An 18,216-nucleotide genomic window follows, 5' to 3' on the forward strand; every position below is an offset into this window, starting at 1 on the left:
GGACGAGCGCAGGGCCGGGGACAGCGCTGCGGGGCCGCGTCCTCGGGGGCTGCTCGCTACAACCGCCCGCGGCCAGCCCCAACCCCATTGGCTGCCTTTCGCCCCGCCCCTCACACGGGCTCCTCCCATTGGCTTGGCGCCGCGGGGGCTCTTGGGTGTTGTAGTCCGCGGCCCGTGAGGGCGGGGACGCTCCCGGCATGCCTTGCGCGGGCGGGACTACTTCCGGCGGCGGCGCTCACCGGGGCGCAGGTGAGGGAGCTGCGGGGCTGGGACGGGACAGCGGCCGGGAGCAGCAGTAGGGGCGGCACTCACCTCTGGGGCTGGCCCCGGGCACTCCCCGTACTCGGTGTGCCCGTGGCCGCAGCGGTTCCTGCCCGCTCGCTGAAGTCTGCGATGCTGAGGCCGCGCTGCTAGCAGGGCCGCGAGGGAGGCAGGTGTGGGGATAACGGCCCCGGAGCCGTTCCGCTGTGCGATGTTCGGTAACAGGCGTGTGGCGGCCGCTGTGGCGGCTCCAGCCGCTCCGTTCGCCTCAGGTGCGTTGCTGTTTGACCGGAGCGAGCCCGGGCCGAGCCCTGCGGGTGCCGTGTCCGGCTGCCTTAGCGGGCACAGCCCCTGGCAGGGCACTGTGCTCCCTAATGTGGCTGCTCAAGTGCTTTTTGTGCCTCTTAACCTCGTTTTTCTGAGGTTGTTTGATGTGCTTTAATGTGCCTGAGAGTGACAGGCTCGGGGTAGAATCACTCAGCTTAGAAAGGACCTTTAAGTGATTGAGTCCAAGCATTAAAAGATGAAGAGCTTGGTGTATTTTGTGTATTTTCAACAGATTTGGGTAGGATTGAACTCGTGTGTTGTGGATCCAGGAATGTTTTTTCACACCCACCTCATGAACCTGGTGTGGTTCCTGCAGCTGTGATTTGTGCTAGCTGAGGATGATACACTGCAAAAATGAGATGCTCTGATTCCTGTTGTGGCTGAGCTGGTAACAATTGCACTTAAAAAGAAATGCAACGAGGCTTTTTTTACTCCCTCTGATAAGCTGTTGTTGGTTTAGTGGAAATAGAGCAGAAGGGGAGTGTGTTTCTGCTCTGCTCTGCCCTGGTGGGGCCTCATCTTGAGTCCTGAGGGCAACCACAATATCAGAAGGATCTAAAGCTGTTGGAGAGTGTCCAGAGGAGGGACCTGAGGGGTCTGAAGAGCATCTGAGGGCACTTGGATTGTTCAGCTGGAGAAGGAGACTGAGGGCAGAGCTCAGGGGGGCTGCAGCTCCTCCCCAGGGCAGCTCTGATCTCTGGGACAGGGACAGGGAATGGCTGGAGCTGGGCCGGGGCAGGTCAGGCTGGATTTTGGGAAAGGTTCATCCCCAGAGGGTGCTGGCACTGCCCAGGCTCCCCAGGGAATGGGCACAGCCCCGAGGCTGCCAGAGCTCCAGGAGAGCTTGGACAATGCCCAGGCACAGGGTGGGAGTGTTGGGGGGTCTGTGCAGGAACAGGGGTGGGACTGAGTGATCCTGGGGGTCCCTCCCCACTCAGGATATTCCATATCTCTCTCTTGTCAGTTTACTGGCTCAGTTGGAACCCCCAGCAGCCTCCACACTTGTGGTGTCCTGGGTGTCCCTATTTTGGGACAGAAGGACACGTGTGGATGTCACCTGTGCTTGTGGCAGGGGATGTGAGAGAGTGAATTGGGCAGTGCCTGCTGAGGGTGATTAACAGGCAGTGCTGCCTTTGTTCTGTGCTGGGGGCTGGTTGCTTCTCAAATCACCTCCCATTTATTGTAGTGTGGCTCTAAAGTGCTTTTTGTGTCAGTTTTCATACTAAGTTTATTTTTTCTCTGCCCTGGATTTAGTTTGAGATTTGCTCAAACTAAATCCAGGGCAGCGTGGGGTTTGCTGCCCCAGCACTGCAGAGCTCTGACCCTGATAAATAGCTGAGTGCTGATGGATTCAATTTAATAAAAACAACAACAGCAGCCTCACAGGTGTCATGGCTTGACCCCACCTGGTTACCAAGCACCAGGCTGCTGCTTTTCCCTGCTCCATCCCACTGGGATGGGGAGGAGAATCAGAAAAGAAAGTAAGAAACCTCATGGCTTGAGGTAAGAACAATTTAATTATTGAAGCAAAGTAAAACATAATGATAATAATAATTATCATGAGAAAATCATCCCAAAAGAAACTCAAAAGCAACATGATTGCTCAGCACCTGCTGATTCCCATTCCATGGCCAAGCTGTGATTGGCCCCTCCCAGCTCACATACTGAGAGTACATGAATTCCATGCTCTGTGCAATGGAATATCCCTCTGCCAGTTTGGGTCAGCCTCCCCAGCTTCATGGGCACCTCCTTGCTAGCAGAGCATGGGAAGCTCAAGTCCTTGTTTTAGGGTAAGCACTGGATAGCAGCAACCAAAGCATCAGTGTGTTATCAGCATTCTCCTCATCCTGAATCCAAAAGCAGCCTGTGCCAGCTGCTGGCAGGACAAGGAACTCTCTCCCAGCTGAAAGCAGAGCTGAGGGAGGCCTCTAACAAATGTGAACTTGTCACTATGTCCCAAAGCAGGGGAACAGCCTGTCAATGTTCAGGAGATCTTTAGCAAATTTATTCTTGGTAACCCAGTGTTGCTCAGTACTCTCATGTTTACTTTTGCAGGGGTTTTTGTGGGCTTTATCTAAAATGTTCTGTGCAATGACTTGAGCTTCTTAGGTTCTGCTGTGGCTGCCCCTGCATCCCTGGCAGTGTCCAGGGCCAGGTTGGACAGGACTTGGAGCAACCTGGGATAGTGGAAGGGTCCCTGCCCATGGCAGGGGGTGGAACTGAATGGGCTTTGAGGTCCCTTCCAACCCCAACCATCCTGGTATTCCATGATATGATGGATTATTATGTATTGGATGCTCGTGTCACATGTCCCCTCCAGGCTCCTCCTCTTTGCACCAGACAACCCCAATTTTGTTTCATTCAGGTCTTGTCATTTCAGTCCTGAGGGTTCTGATCACTCTTGTTGTCCTGGAGGTTGTGAGCAGCTGTCCTCAGGTGCATGCAGAGCTGACAACCTGCTAAAGTTCAGTGTGAGGGGAAATCTCAGAGCTTTAAAAAGTAAAAAGCAAATTTGTAGGCAGAGCACAGGGGAGGTGTAGGAAGCTGAAGGTCCTGGATGTTCTGTCCTGTGACTCTGGATCACCTCACCAAGGCTGCATTGGTAACTTGTACCTGAGAGTGGCTGATTCTGACAAAGACCAAACACCTGAGTGGTTTGTAATTAATGTGCCCAATTAACAAGGAGGGTAGAGAACAATGAGCTTCACTTGCACCTCAATGTGCTTCTACAAACTGCCCTGGATTCTACCTCCTTTCACTGCCTTTTGGCCTCCCTGGGGCAGCTTTAATCTGTTTTAGTGGGACACTCCTACTTTCCCCCTTATGATCCACTTCAGTCCACTTAGCTCTCCCTGTGATTTGATTGTGAGGTGTTCAGGCCCTTCCCTTATTCCTGCCTGAGGCCTCTGGGCTGCCCAGTGCACTACAAATTGCTGCCGTCAGGCAAAGTAGGTCCTTGTGCAGATATTTTTAAAGGGAAATAATTTCTTACCAGCTGGTGCTTTTGTTGTCTTAACAAGTTGAGAATGAAGGAGGGGAACAAAAGGAGGGTGGGAGAGAAAGGATCCAGGTGGGGACTGAAGAGGTAGGAATGAAAGGAGTTTTCTTTATATAGTACAAGAAAAGGGGCTGGTGCTTGCAAGGCAAAGACTCCCAGTTGCTCAGAAAACAGGAGTATGGTCTTGAAATGTTACAGCTGAGGCAATCTGAGGAGCAGCTGCTGCTGAAAAACCTGTTCCTGCTCTCTTCTATTCCTCATTTGGCATTTGCCTGATCCCAGAATGAATCCAAGGAATTAAATTGGTAAGAAGTTACCAGGAAGAAGGACTTCATGTTGACTTAGCTTATGCAGAGGGACCAGGCAAACCCCAGGAGTGCTGTATGGTGGGCAGGGAGACTACAGAGAGGGAAAATTCCCATAGGATTACCTGGAACAAGCTGCCCAGAGAGGCTGTGGATCTCCCTCCCTGGAGATATTCAGAGCCCACCTGGACACAGCCCTGTGCAATGTGCTCAGAGGACCCTGCCTGAGCAGGGAGGTTGGGTGAGGTGACACCCAGTGCTCCCTTGCAACCAAACCACTCTGGGATCCTGTGTCCTGGAGCTGCAGCTGAAGCCCCCAGCTGCTGGATGCAGCTGTGCTGAGCAGCTCTTCATGGAGTGCCAGACAAGAACGCTCTCCTGTGCGAGGTTCAAATGATTCCTCTGCAGTTGCTCCCTAAGGCTGGGCCTGGGATAAACCTTTCAGGCAGTCCTGGAGCTGGAGGAGCTCTGTAATTAACATGTGTCTGCAGGAGTGGGGGTGTGCTTGGATAATGAATGGGTAGGTGTGCTGCTGCTCCCTGTGTTTCAGCATGTTCAGGATTCACTGAGATGGGGCTGGCTGCCTCTGAAGGGCTGAAACAATAACTGGTAGAAACAATCTGCTTACAACCTAGTGACAGTGGAGGGTGCACCCTCTTCAGGTGACAGAGAGGTTTTGGGAGCCGTGGGCAGTTGTCATTATTAATGACTGGGTCTTAATTTAATCAGGACCATCCTGTAATGCAAGACAGATGGACAAGACCAGGAATGTCTGAGACATGAATTCCTAATTCTCTCCCTGCATTATAAAACATTCAGAGCAAGAATTACATCCTTTTGTAAAACACTAAGCCTACCTTGAGGTCTTAAATAGATGTTTAGTCTTCTCTTGTCAAGGTTATTCAAAGCTGCCTTAGGCATGTTTGGTTAGGCAGGCAGGAAATAAAGCCACTGCTTCTGCAAAATGAGATTTGAAAAATGTAGGCTTTAGCATTGTTGCCCTTTATTTTTCCAGTGTATTGGAATCCCAGAGTTTTCTACAGCAAGAGAAAACTTCCAATAAAATCTTCTCAGCAGCAATTATTGTTTTGGGTTGAGGAGTCAATCAAAATTGAGGTAAGAATTTGAAGCCCCACACCTCACCTTCCAAGCCTGTGGCAGCATGGAGCTGTAACTGTATGGAAAACAGGGATCAGCAGCTGAGTGCTGTGCTCTGCTTTGGCTCCTCAGGGCAGGATGTCGGAGCTGAGCGACGAGGCCAGCGAGTCGGAGCTGCTGAGCCGCAGCCTGTCCATGTGGCACGGGGTGGGGCCCGTGCTGTGCCGCGAGGAGCTGGACGTGCCCCTGGACCTGCACACGGCCTCCTCCGTCGGCCAGTACCAAGTGGTGCAGGAGTGCATCCAGCGGTGAGAGGGGCTGGGCTGGGCACGGCCGGTGCCACCTCCTGCAGGTGTGCTTGGCACCGATGGCAGGGCCGGTGCCACCTGCCGCGGGTGTGCTTGGCACCGATGGCAGGGCCGGTGCCACCTGCCACGGGTGTGCTTAGCACCAATGGCACAGCTGGCTGCCACCTGCCGCGGGTGTGCTTAGCACCAATGGCAGGGCCAGTGCCACCTGCCGCAGGTGTGCTTGGCACCAATGGCACGGCCGGTGCCACCTGCTGCGGGTGTGCTTGGCACCAATGGCAGGGCCGGTGCCACCTGCTGCAGGTGTGCTTGGCACCGATGGCACGGCTGCTGCCACCTGCTGCAGGTGTGCTTGGCACCAATGGCACAGCTGGCTGCCACCTGCTGCAGGTGTGCTTGGCACCAATGGCACGGCTGCTGCCACCTGCTGCAGGTGTGCTTGGCACCGATGCCTCACTGGTTGGGGCAACAAGGGCACATCACTGGGATTCCCAAAGGGTTCTTGGCACAGTTTCCAGAGGCAAATCTGCTGATAAAATTGACCTCCTGAGTGTTTTAGTAGGGGGTGGAATGAGGTGGTCTTTAAGGTCCCTTCTACCCCAAAGCATTCTGTGATTCTGCAGTCTGGGGGAGGTTGTGCTGGAGCTGGTAGCAATTCCCATGCAGGCTTCAGTGCTAGATGATAACAAGTGTTTGCAGAAGCCAGCTGTGGTTCACAGCTCCAGCACAGTAGTTCGTGTGATTTCTTTCCTCTGTTCCTTAGTGGAGACCTGGATTTGAACCAGAGGAACTGTGGGGGCTGGACCCCACTCATGTACGCTTCCTACATTGGCCATGACAACATCGTGCACCTGCTGCTGGAAGCGGGAGTGAACGTGAACATCCCCACCCCAGAAGGGCAGACTCCCCTCATGCTGGCCTCCAGCTGTGGCAATGAGAGTGTGGCTTACTTCCTTCTACAGGTGTGTATCCCATAAACACAGGTGCAGCCACAGCATGTGCTGTAAATGCTCAGGGTGGGATTATCCACAAGCTGCCACTGTGTTCTGGTGTGAGGTCTGCTTTGTGGTGGGATTTAATTTAAACTCCTGGTGTCCCAGCCTAAAAGGGCATTGGCTGAAAGCCTGAGCAGATGCAGTAAGGAGTATTGTGTGTTCTCTTGCAGCAAGGGGCAGAGCTGGAGATGAAGGACATCCATGGCTGGACTGCCTTGTTCCACTGCACCAGCGCTGGGCACCAGCAGATGGTCAAGTTCTTACTGGAGAATGGGGCAAATGCCAACTGCAAGTAAGGAGGAATCTGTCATTTCATGTGGGAATCCTTAAAATCAGAGGGTTTTGGGAAAGCTGTAAAAGGCAGGCCTCAGAAATAACAGAACTATGATTAGAGTTCCATGTACATAGACTCCTGGCTGGCAATAATTTCATTGTCATTTGTCATTCAGTATGAAAGCAACAGGTGGCAGATGAACACACTCCAACGGACACCTGCTTTTGTCTTCCCCCTGTACCTCAGGATGTGGCACAACTAATACAGGGACAGGTGACCTGCAGACTGAATTGAAGTCTGCCCATGTTGTCACTGTTTATTAAATTAGATTTACTGCTTGTTTAATTATCAGCTGAACACTGACACCTTCTGAACTCAAGTGCACTTCATAAGTCTTTTTATTGATTTTTTTTATATACTCAGAGTTCAGGCTGGTTTTTGAAGTGTGCCTTGCATTCCTATGCCTTGGGACCAGCACACATTTATGCACGTGGAATTGCCTGAGGGCAACAAGAGATTCTTACTTTATTAGCTCCTGCAAAAGTGATTTGGGCTCTTAAAGGCAGATGTGCAGCTGGAAGAGTAATCTGTTGCTGTGCAGCCAGTTTAAGAGCACTGAATCTCTACAGAGAATCAATTCTACAACAGGACAGCCAGTACATCGTAGAGTCTGTGATCAGCAAAGGTTGAGGGGTGGAAATGCTCTGTTAGAGAGTGGCAAAGCATGAGGTGTTATACCTGTCCATGTGTGTGTTCTCTCCCCAGGGAGCCAGTGTATGGATACACTCCTCTGATGGAAGCAGCTGCTTCTGGCCATGAGATAATTGTTCAGTACCTTCTCAATCATGTAAGTGTCCTGACGGTTCTCTGGGTAGCTGAAAGTCTGGTTCCAGCCCTCAGAGGAACTGCCACAGATTTGACACTGTGCTTTTTGTTGACAGTGTTATGTTTGCTCCTTGATGACAGTCACCTCTGAAGTCCCAGACTTTCAGGACTGTTTTCAAAGTATCTGCTTTCTGCAGGCTGATACCATGAATTTACACTGGCCTTGTAAGAATAGGAGTGAGGTCTGACTGTCCAGATGTAACTGAATAATGACTGAATTAGAAAAGAACTGAAGCTGTAATTTTTCTATTGTGTTTACAGGCTTGCATGCTCAGGCTACTGGACATCTGCATCCAAAAGCTCATGAGCATGCAGGGCTCTTACACAGTTTGGTTTAAATCCCATTTGACTGGTCCAGCTTACTGCCAGAAGGAGGCAGCAATGCAAAACACTTCAGATCAAACAAACCTGTTCCCAGTGGCAGTGCACAAGAGCCCTGGGCTATTTGGCATTCAGGAATTGGAGATAACTAGAAAGGCATTCAGGGTATTAGTGCAGCTTGAGCTGTCTGTCAAAGGTGAGCCTGTATTGCTGCTGGAGGAGCTAAGACAATTTTGGTGGTTTTTTGATATACATATATACTTTTTACACTGCCCTCTACCATGTGCACTTAACCAGGTGTTTTTTCTGCAGGGAGTGAAGGCAGATGTCAGAGATAACACTGGAGCCACAGCACGGACACTGGCCATGAAGTATGGCCACACCAAGATTGTGGGGCTGATAGATTTGCATGCAGCCCCAGTGCCCAAGGTCTTCTGCAGGGGTCCAGGTAACAGATGTTTGACCTTGTTCATTTTAAGATGAACCTGAAGTGAGGTGTTTGATAGTCTGGAAGTGTGTTATACTGTGTAGATGGGGTAGTGCTACCTGGTCTGTCCTGGAAATTCCAGCATTTCTGAGGATGAAAGAGGCATGAATCCAACAACTCTTGTCTGCTGGCCCCTTTCTGACCTAGGTTAGCTGTTCCACCCTCACTCTTTAACATTTCTCTTTTTCTTTCCACTGCACTTATAGGACCAGTAGCAAGTAAAACAGGCAAATGACTTCCTGTGCTATTAACAACCTCTGTTTGAACTACAGGCAACTATGAGGAGCTGAGTTCTTCAGATGAATCATGTTCTGCTCCCCAGAGACAGAGACCTGCACGTAGGACCAAGGGTGCCAGCATCCATGAGGGGCCCCAGGCCTTGGCCAAGATCACAGCAATTGGCCTTGGGGGAAGGAAGCAGTCTTGCTATGGTGAGGAGAGTTGGGAGCCTGAGGGACAGTCCCCTGAGACCTCAAATGCACTGCAGCTGTTCCTGCTGTCTGTTTTTGATTTGTTGGGATTCATGTGGGGTTCATAGAGGACAAAGATAGCTTTGTATGAAGGTGTTCACTGTCCAGTGTCTGGGTTAGAAAGAAAACCCCCTGAACTCTTTTGTCAAGGCTGGATATTGATGAGTGGGATACTTTTCTGCTCTCAACTGCTGTTCCCCTGACTCTTGAGAACAGTTCAGTTTCCCTTTTTAGGCAGGCTCAAAAGTTTGAGACCCCTTCTGAAGCTGATGACAGGGAGGTGCTCACAGTGGTTGAGAAATCATTGATCATAAGAGTGAACTTGTGAGTTTTGCCTTCCCTGATGCTTGAAATTCTTCTAAAAATGAAATTGCAAAACCTTTGCAATAGACCAAGAGAAAGATGATCTCAGTTAGACATCCTGATGCAGTGCCAGGAGGTTTGTTTTACTGTCTGTCATAGGTATTTCTCAGACTTGTTGCCTGGAATAACCAAGATTATGGATTCGGAAGCATGTTCAAAGCTCAGTTCATTCTCTTTAACACAAGTCTGTGTTATCCCCCAGGCTGTATTGGAATGACTCCGTCAGTTTAAATGCCAGTGGGATTCTCCTGGTGTTTTAGCACAGCTGCAGGGGTGTTGGTTCTGCAGGGCTGCTCTCCTAAGCAGCTCTTTCTCTCCTTTCTAATTTGAATATAACAAGGTGAGGGAGTGCTGGAAGCTGCTGTTTAAGGTACATCTCTGCTATAAGGTGTTTTCTCTGACTTTCTTTCAATGTAAGCATGTAAATGAAGTTCATGTGCTGTGGGGTCATGTGGGGGAACTGCAGGAACCTGCTTTTCTCAGGTGCTCTCTGTGCTTTTTAGAATGAAACTTGTCAGTTGTGAGCACAGTCTCTCATTTTAGTTATTTTCAGATCCAGAAGTGGTTCCATTTTCTGCAGGAGCCTCCCTGACTAGCTTGCATCCTAATCTCTGTTCTCCCTTCCTGTTGCACACAGAGCAGGTGCCCCCTCAGGGCTATGTCACCTTCAGCAGCGATGGCAGCTGTGTGCCAGGTGTCATCCGGCACAGGGACGTCACCTCCCCGATCAACGACCTGGACGTGGACAGCAGCAGCAGCAGGGGTAAGTCACTGTCTCAGAAATGCAGTGCACACCTGGCTGTGAGTCCAGGCCTTGGCTTCCTGTCCCACTGAGATGCTGAGATTGGAATGTCTCTCCTGAGGGAAGGCTGGGATGGTTTAGCTACACAAGATAAAGCTCAGTGTGGTAATTACATCAGTTTGTACAAATAGTCTGAAGGGGGGTGAGAAGAAGACAGAGTATGGCTGTTTCCAGAAGTGTCTCTGGTGGCAAACAGACTTGGGAAAGATGGGTGCTGGGGATCAGATGTGAAATCTGCCTCAGGGTCATCTTGTGTCCTGAGTGCTGCACATGAAGCCTTGCTCTGAATCTCGCCTTCCTTTACACCTCCCGGAAGTTTTGCTGGTAATTGTAACTAAACCAGAATGTAACAAAGTTGTACTTCACTATTTTTTTACTGTTCCTTTCCAGAGGATAGTGCTTTGTCCAGCAACAGCTTGGGAACCATCAGGAGCAGCAGCAGCAGCAGCAGTGAATACCTAATTAGAGTCCCAGGAGTCAGCAGTGAAGGCTCCTTGGAAAGCAATGAGGTAGATTTACTTTTCTTTGCCTTCAGCTTGGGCAGTGCTTTCACCCATGGGAGACTCTACTGCCATGGGAGCCTGTAGGACCAGGATGGGTGAGGAAAGGCTCTTCCAGGGACAGGAAAACCAAGGAAGGGGAAGAGGTTGGAGGTCACTCACAGCTCACATGGGTCAAGGCAGCTCTGGGGCTGCAGTACAAAAGGGCCTTTAGGTCTTGAAGGAGCCTGCACTTGTCAGCCCCCCTGATCCTGCCATCTCTGCTCAATCATCCTTTCCATTCTGTGGGTGGTTTTTTTCTTTTCCAGGACTCTGACCACACCAACAGTCCCCCGAGTCGGAAACAAGCCAAGAGCTTTAAGGGCAAGACCCGCTACACCAACAGTGACAGCCAGTGGAGCCAGTGCCTGGGGAGGGCTGGGGGCTGCTGCCAGCACCTGGTCCTTCCTGAGCCCCCAGCCTACACAGGGCCCCAGGTAAGCACAGACCTGTCCTGCAGGCTCTGTCACTGTGCCAGGTGTGGGAGGCTTTTCCACGGTTACCAAAACACTTTGTGTTCCAAACTTAAATGCTTGTGAAACAGCAATTTCTTGTAGAGAAGCTGTTTGCTGAGATGTTGCTGTTGCTGGGAGTGGTTTCCTAGACCCTTCAGGCCTGTGGGTCTGTCAAACTTGGCAGTGGGGTGGGCTGGGGTAGCTGATTCTGTGTCATTCTGCTCTGCACTTGTTAGAAGAGGCGTGGCTGCAGCAGAGGCCAGTCCTGGTGTGTGACTGTGGAACCATGAGAAGTTGTGGTTGCTGCTGGAACCCAGAAAGGTGTTACAACAGCATGAGGAAGCAAATATTTATAATTAGGAGGAATGGTGATGCTTTTGTTGAGAGGGTGTAACTAAGTTTCTTTTGTCTGGGCTGCAGGACCTGGCAACATTCCTTGAGGAGATTGGATGCCTGAAATACCTGCAGGTGTTTGAGGAGCAAGATGTGGATCTCCGGATCTTCCTGACCCTCACAGAGAGTGACCTGAAGGAAATAGGCATCACGTGAGTGTCTGTCCTGTCCTGTCTGTCCCAGCTTCCCCCTACAAACCACATCCAGCCTGGTCAGGAATGTTTAGCTGGGGAGTGCTGCTCTCTTCTGGCTGCCTCCCACACTTTAACATCCCCGTGTCCTTGGCTGTTACATGCTCCTGCTTCTGGAGGCACCTTCAAAAGACCAGGACACTGCAGAGGTGCTCATGGTGTCCTGTTGTGCTCAGGGACAGGGGCTGCAGGGCTTGACCCGTGTTGGTTCCATCCCCCAGGCTGTTTGGCCCCAAGAGGAAGATGACCTCGGCCATCGCGCGCTGGCACAGCAGCGCCCGCCCGCCCAGCGACGCGCTGGAGTTGGCCTATGCCGACCGGCTGGAGGCGGAGATGCAGGAATTGGCCATCCAGCTGCACAAGGTGAGGCTGCTGCCAGCTCCTCAGGCCCCTACGCCCTGCAAGAAGCCATCAGTGCTGTGGTTTTGTTGTTCCTCTGGTGGTTTTTCCTTCACCTCAAGCCACAACTTAGAGCGGACACGCTTGGTGTACAAACAGCACAAGTAGAACTTACCCACTCCTCATCCTTGGTGCTCCTTTGTCTATTTCCCATCCAACTGATAACTATAGGAGCCAGGGGCAGGAATCAAATTCCTACTATTTCCCAGCAGTGTCATTTTTATGGTGCAGTCATCGATGAACAGACTTGTGTTGTTTTGGGAAATTTGGACTCATAAGTAACTTTGTAAACAGAGAGGAAGGGGGAATTGTAACTGTGGGGCTGGGCTTAGTGTGGAGAGAACCTATACTCACTGTACAAGCTTCATCCAGCTTTCTTTCCCACTGGAAAGGAACATTCTGGCTGCCTGAGACATTGAAATAGCAGTGACTTGAGAGATGCTCAGTGCCCCCAGCCTGATCCCCAGTGTGCTTTTCTGCAGAGGTGTGAAGAGGTGCAGGTGATGAAGGGCCAGGTGTGCCAGGAGCAGAAGCTGCGTGCAGTGGCTGAGAGCTGTTTGATGGAGCGGGATGAGACCTGGAATGCCATCCAGTGCCAGCTCAGAGAGGCTCAGGCCATCACCACGGATGCTGGAGTCCTGCTGGATCAGATCAAGTAAGTCATTCCCAGGAAGTGACACTGAGACTGATGGGAAATGAGATTTGGGGCCATATTGGCCGCCTTACAGGTGATGCTCAGGGTAAGGCAGGAGAGCTTACCTGACACCTGAACACATTTGGATCCTGCCGGACTTTCCCCAGTGAAAAGCCACAGCCATGGGAGCACACGTGAAGTTTTGGTCAGATGCTTGAGCTGGAAGTGGCCTTTTTGGGGGTGCTGGGTTCTCCTGTTTCAAATAGAAGGAACCAAAAGGCTGAGGCTGTGCCTACCCAGGGTAAGACTTGGTGACCAGGACCTTTTTGAATACAAAAAGGAGTTTTTACCCCATACCCTGGCAAAGGATGTGCAGTAACTTGCAAGTGAAGAATATTTTTCTTGCAACTCTGTGACAACTGGCAGAATAATCTAACTAACCTCCTGACACTCCTTTTACTGCTTTTGTGGTGCTTTTCTCTGGGCCCCAGTTGGACTTGTCTCATTGTATCACTGACCTTGTTCTGACCAGTGATACAATAGGGACATCCCTGAAAGTAGAATAAAGCCTGCTGCTTATGGATCCTAGCCCAAGTGAGTGTGGTCTGCTGGCTTCCAAGCCAGGGTGAGCTGAAGTTGGATCCAGTAGCTCAGCAGAGCAATATTCCCACTGCAAGGGGCAGAGCCTGGCCTGTCCCCCTGACTGAGGAGCTGAGGCTGCTCTAGAAGGGCCCTGCCATGCTCTGAACATAAACTGCTTGAATTGGTGGGATGGTGATGACAGCCTGAGAACCTGGGTGCCCCTCATGCCTCTCCTGAGGTCATTTCCTTTGCCCATTAGAAACCTTGAATTGGGCCTCATTCTCCCACAGACCAGCACAGCCCCTGGCTTGGGCTTCCTGCTGCTCACCCCAGCCCCTCCTTGTCTTGTCCCCCCACAGCTCCTCTGTGCAGAGCTGGCTGTGGCTGCAGATGGGGAGCAGTGGCTGGGAGCTGAGCAGTGCCAGCACCCCAGGCTTGGGCTGAGGCACCGCTTCCTCCTCGCAGGAAGCAGCAAGGAGCAGGTTGTACCCCAGGGCCTTAGAGGCGCTGCCCGGGCACCCCGTGCAGGTACTGCAGGCTGTAGGACATGCAGTGGCACTGCCAGCTGTCCCTGTCCCGCTGATGGCCTGGGTGTGCTTTGGCAGGAGCTGCCAGGCAGAGCTGTCGTCCCGGCTGGCCCCGGAGCGGGCGGGCGAGGGAGCGCCGGACACGCGGGAGCAGCGCGGCACCGGTGAGAGCGAGCGGCCCGGGGAGCGCCCAGGTGAGCCCAGGGCAAAGCCCTGCTTGCCTTTCCTTGCTGGAATTTGGGAATGCATGAGCAGCCAGGCTCTTAGAGTTGAGTTCTTGTTCTCAGGGTATTTGGAGTGGAACTTGCAGAGTTTCTCAGCAAGGATGCTGAGAAAAGGCCACTTCCAGTTTTGGGGTCTGGCAGGCATTCGTGACTCAAAATGCAGAGGTGTAGCACAGGCCCCAGTGACAGCCCTGCTTCAGGGACCTCTGGCTGCACCTCGGGTTTGTTACCACCCTGTGCACTGGAGCAGGGTCTGAACCAGAAGGGGTGGTTGGTTCCCTAACCCAGTTTTGGGCATTTTGCTGTTGGATCCATGGGACAACCTCTGTAGCTGGGCAGGCCTGACCCAGCAGCTCCTTATCCCTAAAAGCTGGTAAATGATCCCTGGAAGTGCTCAAGGCCAGGTTGAAGGGAACTTGGAGCAACCTAGTCTAGTGAAAGATGTCCCTATCCATGGCAGGGGGTGGAATGGAATGGGCTTTATGGTCCCTTCCAACCTAAATCATTCCATGATTCTGGGACTTTCTTATCTTGCTGCCTGTGACATGTTCCTAGTGACCTGTTCTTTGCTCCTGTCTTAGAAGTGAGACAAGCAGAGATCCTGTCCATTGATTTCTGTCGATTACACTTAATCCCTTTGAGATTCTCTTAATAAACAACCCAGGCAGTCTAAAACCAGAAATTCCTAAGTGGTAGAATTGGCAGAAAACCCCTCAGTTTGGCACAGGCAGCTCCAGCTCTCTTCCTATGTGATTCAGAAGCCCTAACTGGAATCTCTTTGGCTGGGGATGCTTCCCAGCAGCACCAGCCCCTTATGTGCTCTGTCCTAGAGAGCTGCAGATGGATTAACTGTGTCCCTGTCCTTGCAGTGCTGGAAGGGTGGCCACCTTCCCTGAAATCCCTGAGCTTGCCTGAGCTGTCAGCTGTGCTGGAGGAGTGTGTGGGAGAGATGGGTAAGCTGGGAAGGACTCTGGGCATGTGGAGGGGCTGTAGTGCTGTGGAAGGCATGGCTGGATGGGGTTTGGTGGTTTGGAGTTGTTGTTGGGAGAATCTCTGCTTGTTCAGGGAAGTCTCCAGGCTCTGGAGTTGGTGCTGTTCTTGCTGCAGATCTTGGGCTCTGCATCATCCCCTGGTGGCAGGTCCAGGTTGGGAGGTGGGGGGTGGTCTCTGCATCTTCTGCTCGGTGATGAGAGCTGCTGGGGAAGTGGCTCCCTAATCCTGTGTCCTGTTCTCCTGGTGACAGGAAATTGTCCCAGCAGCTTGCAGACAGTAGAGACACCCCTGTTCTCAGAGCAGGAGCAGCACAGCAGTGGCTGAGAGCAGCCTGTTCTTTCCTGCTTCCTGGCCCCTTCCTAATGCTCCTTTTTCCCTTTGGTTTGTCCTCAGGAAAAGCTCTGCAGACTGTGACTCAAAACCTCCAAAGGCTCCAAGCCCTGGGGCAGAGCGGGCAGAGCTGGCCAAAGCCATAACCAAGCCAGGAGGGTGAGTGGGAACAGCTGCCCTGCCCCGTCCCAGGCTGTGGCACTGAGGGGACACCGTCCCTCACTGCCATGTGCCCAGAGCTCGCTCGGAGCCCAAACACCAGGGCTGCACTCTCATCCTTGGGTGCCCTCTGCTTGGTTCTCCCTTTGGAAAATCTGTAGCCCCCTTGTCCCTGTGTCCCAGCAGACGGTGACTGTCCCTTTCTCCTGGTGGCTGCAGGAATTCTGACGTCGGGTGACCGTTCCACCCGGAAGCTGAGTGTGCCTGGGAGAGGGAGCACGGGGCCTCTGCCAAGGGCCACCGCAGCCTGCAGGGCACCGAGGAGGCCATGGCCACCAGAGAACACAGCTGGGAGGACGAGGGACAGCAGAAGACAACAACCAGCTGCTCTTGGGGCCTGACTCAAGGCTCCCAGGATCTTTGTTTGAAAGGTTTAGGTTTGGAGGAGAAGCTCCAAGCCTAGAAGTTTTGTCTGCCTTAAGCTTCGTGCAGCCCTTGTTGTTCAGGTCTGGGTGGTGGTAGAAAGGTGACAGTTGCACACAGCAATCAATTCATTATCCTTTCCTGTATCCCAAGCTCCCCAGGGCCTCTGAAACGTGTCCCTGGCTCCTCCTGTGCCATGGGGATTGGCCCAGAAATGGATCTGAGGCCATAAAAAAGGCAGTTTGTTGTGGAGGGGTGAAGGGAGTGGAGTTTGTGATGTTTGGCTCTTTGAGCTGCAGTGGAGTTCAAACTGCAGCCCTGTCCCTAGTTGGAATGTCTGCTCTACTGCCACCCCAGATCTGGGCTTCAAAGCCTGTTCCTCCAACCAGCCCACTTTGGTTCACTTTGGGTTCTTGCTCTCCTCAGGGCTGGGTGTGATCACGTTGGTGGTTTAGGAATGGCATTCACTGAAACACTCCCAACTCACCCACTCCCCCTCCTCACCTCCTCTCCCCTGGGGTGGGATGGAGAGGAGAACTGGAGGCACAAAAGTTGAAGATCACTGGTAGAAATAAAAGCATTTTACTGGAAACAGCACTGAGATAAGGAACAGTAACAGTAATAACAAAAGTGTACAGGAGAGGTCCTGGTCCTGCAGAAATGAACCCTGTCCTGGCCAGAAGCAGGACATCACTGTTACTCCATCCCCAAGAACTTGGCTTTGTGGTCAGTGCTCTATGGCAGAGGTCATTGGCCTGGTGTGCCAAGATCCCAGCATGGCAGGGATCCCTTGGAAAGACAGGAGAGAGAGAAGGGAGAGCTGGGACTGCTGAGCTTCCCCTGCCTCTGGCAAGCAGGGAAGTGCCCAGGCAGCAGAGCAGGAACAGGGATAGCTCTGTGCCCCATGGGAGTGGGCAAAGGAACCACAGCCCAGACAGAGCTGTGGTGCCAGGCTTTGCTCCTCACCCCTGCCTGCCTTTGATGTGCAGGCTTTAGTGCTGGGAAAGAGTTCTGCCAGAGCATTTGTGGGTGGGCATTGCCAAGGACAGGCCTGTCCCTGGGAGTGGGTGAAGGTGCCAGGGACTTTGGTGTAGAGTGGTTTCCAATGACTCTGTGTTCCCATTTATTCCTGAATCCTCTAAGGGGGAAAAACACAACAATCAAAATCTGAAGTCTATGAGTGATGACCTTGGTGAATCACGATAAGTCCCTTTGGGAGGAGGATGGAACTGTGTGTTCCTTCTGCTATTTGGACTTTGGGCACAGATCCCAAATATAAAAACCCATCCAGCTCCGTCTTCTGATGAGCTGCCTGAGTCCCTTCAGGCAGGGGTGACAACTGGCCTGCCTGCAGTGTCTGTGCTTCCTCAGGCGGGTATGGCCCTCTCAGCTGTGCCCCCATGTGCCTGGCAGTGTCCCCCCCTCTGGGTGCTGCTTCCTGCCCATGCTGACCTCCCACCCTCAGCACAGGGCGCTGTTTTTTCATCTTGAGCAAGCACCATGGAGCACGTGGGCACTGAGTGCCAGCTGCAGGGTGAGGCTGCAGGAGCTTCACCCTGAGGAGTTTGGATGAGGGGGATGGAAGTGTCCTCATGCAGCACCCCTAGAAACTCCTCAGAGGGCTGAAGCTGTGCTGGGAGGGCTGTTCAGGGTTTGTCTCTCATTCCCTGTCACTGGGGAGTTCCAGGCTCTCTCCCTAGCCTTGGTGGTGCCTCTGGCTGCAGTAATATGGGGATGTTAGTGCTGTTTCCCTTGTACTCAAGGCAAACCCCCCCCCCAAAAAAAACTCCTAAGGGAAAAACCCTGGCTCAGCAGTGCCCTCAGCATGGGGGGCTGTGCAGAACAGTGGCTGGAAGGTGACTAGAGGGATTTGGGGCTTGCTTTGCTAAGTCTGAGGCTGGAATCAAGGAGGTTTGGGGCATTAATAGGATCTATCCAATAGATGAGAATGCCTGGGGAAAGGAGGGAGAGGTGCCAGTGTGTGTGTGTGAAGGAAAAAGGCCCCAAACAGGTGCTGCAGGTGTAAAGGCTTCAACAAAGGGGTGTGAGAGCACCCAAGGGCCCAGCAGGGAGGGGATCTTTGATAATAGAACATCCCTGAGGAGGCATCCCTTAACTGCAGGATGTGAAGCAGCATTCCTTGCAGCTAGGGTGGCTGTGCAGGCAGCAGGAGTCTGGTGCTACCCTAAGGTGAGCTGTCCATGGAAAAACAGCATTTGCTGATTTGGATAAATGAATAAAAGCTGAGAAGCCTGTGTGTGGTGTGTGGGTATCTCTGGAGAATTCTGAATAAGTTCCTGATTTGTTATTGCAGGGCACTCAGGAATGCACACAGGCTTTTCCAGCCATCTCTGCCAGGAGGTTGCAGGCTCAGGGGGCTGGGGCTGCCTGAGCCCTGAGAGCCCAGCCCTGCCTGCCTGGGCCATGTGGGAATCCAGAGGAGCCACTGAGCTACTCCAAGCCAAGGGCTGGA

General features: G+C 52.4%; 1 protein-coding gene across 2 annotated transcripts; it reads left to right on the top strand.

The window, feature by feature from the left end:
• The first annotated feature begins 225 nt into the window (after positions 1–225).
• Positions 226–17,998, top strand: ANKS3 (ankyrin repeat and sterile alpha motif domain containing 3). Of its 2 annotated transcripts, XM_066560550.1 has the most exons (18): positions 226–249; positions 4,907–5,007; positions 5,122–5,297; positions 6,061–6,259; positions 6,463–6,584; positions 7,332–7,413; positions 8,085–8,220; positions 8,532–8,690; positions 9,730–9,855; positions 10,285–10,403; positions 10,703–10,870; positions 11,309–11,433; positions 11,694–11,835; positions 12,354–12,526; positions 13,693–13,808; positions 14,708–14,791; positions 15,225–15,320; positions 15,540–17,998. In XM_066560550.1, exons 3-17 carry the CDS (start codon positions 5,128–5,130, stop codon positions 15,305–15,307), a joined length of 2,004 nt encoding a protein of 667 aa, XP_066416647.1. In that variant the 5' UTR covers positions 226–249; positions 4,907–5,007; positions 5,122–5,127; the 3' UTR covers positions 15,308–15,320; positions 15,540–17,998. The 2 variants fall into 2 exon arrangements, with proteins under 2 accessions (XP_066416647.1, XP_066416646.1); XM_066560549.1 differs by lacking the exons at positions 4,907–5,007; positions 5,122–5,297 and having other exon boundaries at positions 239–249.
• Positions 17,999–18,216: the final 218 nt, after the last annotated feature.

This window comes from Molothrus aeneus, chromosome 16 (assembly GCF_037042795.1).
Source record: "Molothrus aeneus isolate 106 chromosome 16, BPBGC_Maene_1.0, whole genome shotgun sequence".
In the NCBI taxonomy this organism is placed as follows: domain Eukaryota; kingdom Metazoa; phylum Chordata; class Aves; order Passeriformes; family Icteridae; genus Molothrus; species Molothrus aeneus.

Coding starts and splice junctions, on each gene's coding strand:
- ANKS3 (XM_066560550.1), top strand. CDS start 5,128: ATGTCGGAGCTGAGCGACGAGGCCAGCGAGTCGGAGCTGCTGAGCCGC. Junction 10,404..10,702: donor GCTCCTTGGAAAGCAATGAG/GTAGATTTACTT, acceptor TTTCTTTTCCAG/GACTCTGACCACACCAACAG. Junction 13,809..14,707: donor GCGGCCCGGGGAGCGCCCAG/GTGAGCCCAGGG, acceptor CTGTCCTTGCAG/TGCTGGAAGGGTGGCCACCT.